The sequence below is a fragment of the Bradysia coprophila genome (assembly GCF_014529535.1).
Source record: "Bradysia coprophila strain Holo2 chromosome X unlocalized genomic scaffold, BU_Bcop_v1 contig_12, whole genome shotgun sequence".
Classification (NCBI taxonomy): Eukaryota; Metazoa; Arthropoda; class Insecta; order Diptera; family Sciaridae; genus Bradysia; species Bradysia coprophila.
The window spans coordinates 8,161,631-8,167,406 of NW_023503293.1; the positions used below are offsets into that span (position 1 = coordinate 8,161,631).

Consider the following 5,776-nt stretch of genomic DNA (forward strand, 5'->3'; position numbering starts at 1 on the left):
ATTTCAAGTTTCGATTCGGTTGTGTCTAAATTGTCAAAACTGTTTCAATTTTCCAGCAAATATTCTGCATGACTGTATATTTTCGTGTTGTGATTTTTCCATTCATTTCATCAGTTATCTGACAACTTCAATAAATTTGACTCATTCATTCCGAATTTTATCAATATATTAATCCATCTCGTCACTTTTCGTTACTAGTGACAAAAAGAAGTTTTACATGCTTGCAGGTCGAAAATCGGTCTTTTCATCGAGTTTCATGAACTTTCGACCACCGCAGCATGTAAGATCCATTACATTACTCGAGATAAAAATGAAAAGTATCGCTTTCGTGTTATTGTTGACCTCTTCTTCGCCTCGGATCAACAAAATTCACACGAAAACTTCTTTTCATGTAAAATATTATACTTTTCGTCATTATTGGTGAAAAATAGTTTACTTTTCGTAACTGGTGGCGAAAAGTAAAGCCACCACTGAACCAGTAAAAAAAGACCCATCATGCGTCACCCAAATGAGGCGAGAAAGTTCACTTTTCGCAGCGCCGTTGTTGAAATTTTTATTTTTTCAACTCAGTGACGAAAAGTGAAACAAATGCTTTTATAGGCACACTATGCGTAACTTCACAGTAGGTTTCAAACAAAGAATTCCGAAATTATCCGCAATAAAGTCGAATTTTTTTGCCACAAACTGTTCGAATGGAGACATCGATATCCAACACGCTAGTGGAAATTTAAAGCTGCAGTATTCATTTATTAAATACGGTCAATTTTAATAGTTGCACCATACATGCCAGTGAAATCATTTAGCGATATAATAATGCAAACTCGCCCTTACTTACTTACTTAACAGCCTTTGTCAACTCAATCAGGTTTTGTGTGACTCTTCTGACTTCCTCCACTCGTTCCTGTCCTCGGCCAGACTTCTCCAATCTGCAACCCCCATCAATGATCTAGTATCTTCGACTCCATTTCTTCCTTGGTTGCCCTCTCGGTTTACGTCCTTCAAATTTCCTGTCGATCTCTTTCTTGGCAGTTCGGTCATCATTCATCCTAGCCACAAGTCTCGCCCATCAGAGCCTCGCTGATTTTACTGCAACTGTGATGAAATTCTTCCCAAAAATTTCGGACAATTAGATATTCGTTCGTCTTCTCCGACCATCTGCTTCGTGTACTGGTCCACATATCGATCTTAAGATTCTCCTTTCGAAGCAGTTCAGTCATGGACCACGTCTCGCAACCATACATGACGAACTACAGTTTTGTAGAGTCGGAGTTTTGTTGCACGGAATACAAGTGAGCTTTTGAGCAGATGTTTCAGGACCTTCATTTGCAAAGTGAATTTATAAATTCATCAAAATCGTTTCTTGTTATCTCAATTACAATACGAAATCACTCGTAACTTCTTCCGACTCTGTTGCCGAGTGAGGAACAATTATATTACTTACTTATCGTTCGTTGATAAGCTGCGAGATACGATGACACAGAATACGTTTTTAAATGCAATCTACTTACAAATGCTCATAATGTATACACGACGATGCATTAAGTCATCCATGATCTTTTAATAAGAAAAACAAACTTTTCAGTTGAATCAAGCTAGACCCAGTAAATGTCGGTTGCTACTGCTGACGCGTGGCGAACACATTTCTCTGAGATATTTATTTGAAAAATGAAAACATTCAGTTCGATAGTTGGCAAGAGAGCAGTCACTTTCGGAAAAGATGCTAAACTGCTGATCCGAAAATGAATTCTTCTGGTGTTGCCGGAATTCTACAGTTCACCGGCTACGACTATGGAACATCTATTGCTCTACTAACATTTTCCGCTCTAATCGGAGTTTATTATGGATTCATCGCCAAACAAAAGCAGAATAATCCAAACGAGTACCTACTCGGCGGCAAATCTATCGGTCTATTTCCAATATCGATATCGTTAATTGTGTGGTGAGTTAAAAACGATGCGTTGATCGGGCGGCTGTTCAGTTTTATGATAACATTGAATTTTTGAAACTTGTTCTGTTCAGGCAAATTTCGGGAATGACACTTTTGGGCTTACCGGTTGAGGTCTATACGAATGGCACACAACAGTGGGCATCGATTATATCCGTGATTGGGGTTGGCTTAGCATTGAAATATGTTTATTTACCGGTTTTCTATGATCTTCAATGCGCCACATGCTTCACGTATCTGGAATTGAGATTCGATAAGCAGGTGAAAAATTTCGTCAGCCTTTTGTATACCATTTCGATGCTATTGTTCATTCCAACGGTCATCTATATTCCAGCTATCGCGTTCAATCAAGGTACGTTCTTAAGCTTATCAAACGCATAGATGAAGACAATAGGATGATAGTATAACTGGTTGTCACAGCAGGCACGCTCTGCGTGCAAAAGGCTTCGATTGCGGAGAGATGGCGTTGTTGCTAAGCTTGAAGCCCCAATAAATATCCAATGTAACTGTCGTGGTCTGCTCATTAATATTTTGTTATAAATCCCGTCTCACCTTTCTGCAGATTTTTAGACTCCTTCCCTATTTGTCCTCACTTTTCCTATACTCTCGCCTATACCTCATAACACGCATGTTTTACTTTTGTCAATCTCCTCACTACCCCTTTCGAAGAGGCCGGCATTTGTGGGCTCTATCGATTAAGACGTTGCGCGACGCCCCAAATTTTATCGAAAACTAAGTAATTCTCGTTTTCAGTATCCGGCATCAATCTCTATGTAATATTAGTGGTTACATGTCTCGTTTGCATCTTTTACACGACGGTCGGTGGATTAAAGTATTTCGAAAATTATCAAAAGAAATGCTCAACCTTCAAACCTCTACTCGAAATTCCTTTTCAGAGCTGTTGTCTGGACGGACGCCATACAGTTTTTCATGATGCTAGCAGCCGTACTATCCATCATATTCGTCGCGGGCAGTTACATGGAGGGATTCGCAGATGTGTGGCGTGCGGCGGATCGTGGTAAACGAGTTATCTTTTTCGAGTAGGTTTGCCGCAGTATCCGACTCCGTAGACACGACCCAGTAACTTCAATCAAAATCTCCTTTTCTAGTATAAATCCAAGCCCCTTTCAACGCCTATCCTTCTGGAGCGTAACTATCGGACTGACTTTTCAAATGATAGCCAGCATTTGCATTTCACCGACGGTAGTTCAGCGTTGTGTTTCGCTTCCGGATTATGGCAAAGTGATGAAGTATAAGTTTATCAGTCAGCCCGCAAATGCATTGTTAGATTATCTTCCTTTGAAGGTCACTTGTCATATTCCTGATCGGAATCACATTCTTTAACATTTGCGCTCACATCACCGGTTTGCAAATGTATGCGAGATATGAAACGTGCGATCCATTTTCGGCTGGATATACGAAGAAAATCGATCAAGTCCTGCCGTATTTTGTTATGGATGTTGGTGGTTCAGTTCCTGGCCTAGCAGGACTTTTCATATCCGGCATATTTGCGGCCGCAATGTCAACAATGTCATCAAGTTTGAATACTCTTTCCGGCACGATATACGAGGACTTTCTAAAAAGCCAGTAAGTGCACACATCGTCAAAAAGATCAAAGATCTGAACTCTGATCAAAGTAATGTTTCAGTTTTGACAAAGTGTTGTATTGCTTTGACTTGACCAAAATTGTTGAAAAAATTTCTTTTATTCAACGATTTTTTTATTTTTTTATTAATAATGTTTCAGTTTTGTGGGTGCTTCCGACGAAAAGACCAGCAACATAATGAAATTGATTGTCGTCATATTGGGATTGATTCTAATTGCCCTGGTGGTTGTGGTGGATAAGTTGGGTCCGATTTACGAATTGTCATTGACTTTATCGTCGGTGACAAATGGTGCAATGTTAGGCATATTTACAATGGGTATGGTCTGTCGATCCGCCAACACTAAAGGGGTCATAGCTGGAGCAATGGTGTCAGTTTCTGTTGTTGGAGTAGCAATTATCGGTGCTCAAAGTTCGAAATTAGATGCAATGTTGCCGATGCGAGTTGATGGATGTAATTGGACCGACAGTGATGTGTTGTGAGTTACGTGCTGCTATATTTAATTTGTTAAATTTCATTCTAGAATATGTTAAAATTCTAGAAATTCGACTCGAAATACCCACACAACTTCTACCATTCCGGGCACAAACGACTCTGAGGAACCATTCTGGTTGTTTGAAATAAGCTTTATGTACTACGCTTTCATTGGCTTTGTTTTAGTGTTTATTGTAGGATATCCGATAAGTCTGATGACCGGTAAGGCTAAACGCTTCGACGAAATTTTACTTCTTCCATACAAGCGTATTGGAACTGAATACCATCGTTTGTAAGTGGAAATTATGAAATAGAGACTCAGACGATTTTATATCAATAAAATAAGAAAATTAAGACCAACGGTAACACATCACACGTCTATTCCGGACATTTTGATTTACTGATGAATTGTATTTTTCGATGGATTGCAACTCGTGAGGAGTTACAGTTCAGATCAATTGACACTTTACAAACTTTTAGCCTACATTTAGGCGGAAAAATATTCGTTTTTTGATGATTGCTCTGAACTAAATTCTTTATTTTTTTGAAAGAGAAAAATCAATCAATCACGTTTAGAGTGATTGTGCCTAAAACAACTTTCAAAAAAATTCTTCGAAGCTTGTGTGGCTGGTGGGAGGTGATTTCAGGAGATGAAGAGCTTACGGAAGTTTGGCAGCATCTTCGATGCAATATATGCACTTATACATTTCAACTCACATAATTCATCGTAGTTGCTACCAAACTTCCGAAAGCTCTACTTCTCCTGAAAGTACATGCAATTACCTTTCATATGACACCCCACACGACCATGAACGTTTCGTTTAACTCGAGAAATATCTGTAAGAAAAGTGTAAGTTTCAGTCATTTTTGGGTTGAAAACGTCAACTGCACATATCTCAATGTGGATGAATTTTAAACCCAACAAGACCCTATTTGCCCCGAAAGTACATGCAATTACGTTTCAAATGACACCCCACACGACCCTGTACGGCTCGTGTAACTGGAGATATTTTTGTAAGAAAAGTGCATGTTTTCGGTTTTTGATCACCTCACACTAGCCACACAAGCTTCGAAGAATTTTTTTGAAAGTGGTTTTGGCTGGGCACATATACAAAATTCCAATGGACAATGCGTCCGATTTCAAGACTCTGTATTTCAAAAGAATCACTCTTAATCCATCTTAAAGGAAAAATTTCTTTGTGGGTGATAACTTATCCCACTTGGAGAAACCATTGCAGATTTTAGAGCTTTTTTGAGCTTTAGTAGTAGTAGTAGTTTTATTGTCATTTTATATGAATAAGGTACTTGACCTTTTAAGGTACATATAGTCGCGAGCAAACAAACGCGTTTACAACATAATTGCGGATAAAAAAGACTAGATAAATGCATTGAGTTAATTGAGAAAAAAGAAAAAGAAAGAAACTGGAAGCATACACATTACGAACTTATGCACGGCAAGCCGTTACAGTCGAGCAATCCATTCGGTTTAAGTGCCCAATTCCAGTTTTAGGTGGACCAGCTGAAACATGATATGTGAGATGATGCAGTGAATGATGAGTTATTTTTTAATTTTTTAAATAAAAAACGAAAACATTTACGTAGGAAGCGAGCGGTTGCATAAGCCCATATATTCCCTACAAGCACGTTTAAAGCCAGTTAACGAAAGTTTAGCCTTCACAGCAGCAGGCAACGCATTATATTTCGCCACACCACGAACGTAGAAAGAATCATTGACAATATTTCTGTTATTGAG

At 38.8% G+C, this 5,776-nt stretch overlaps 1 protein-coding gene across 1 annotated transcript; it reads left to right on the forward strand.

Moving 5' to 3' along the window:
* The first annotated feature begins 1,572 nt into the window (after positions 1-1,572).
* On the forward strand, positions 1,573-4,479 carry LOC119067450 (sodium-coupled monocarboxylate transporter 2-like). Its single transcript, XM_037170434.1, has 8 exons — positions 1,573-1,939; positions 2,020-2,297; positions 2,699-2,777; positions 2,842-2,985; positions 3,055-3,195; positions 3,251-3,532; positions 3,692-4,027; positions 4,091-4,479. Exons 1-8 carry the CDS (start codon positions 1,740-1,742, stop codon positions 4,317-4,319), a joined length of 1,689 nt encoding a protein of 562 aa, XP_037026329.1. The 5' UTR covers positions 1,573-1,739; the 3' UTR covers positions 4,320-4,479.
* Positions 4,480-5,776: the final 1,297 nt, after the last annotated feature.

Bases quoted from the DNA above. Each gene is read 5' to 3' on its own strand.
- LOC119067450 (XM_037170434.1), top strand. From the start codon at position 1,740: ATGAATTCTTCTGGTGTTGCCGGAATTCTACAGTTCACCGGCTACGAC. The intron at 3,196-3,250 runs GTATAAGTTTAT...CTTCCTTTGAAG, and splicing joins GATTATGGCAAAGTGATGAA to GTCACTTGTCATATTCCTGA. The intron at 3,533-3,691 runs GTAAGTGCACAC...ATAATGTTTCAG, and splicing joins GAGGACTTTCTAAAAAGCCA to TTTTGTGGGTGCTTCCGACG.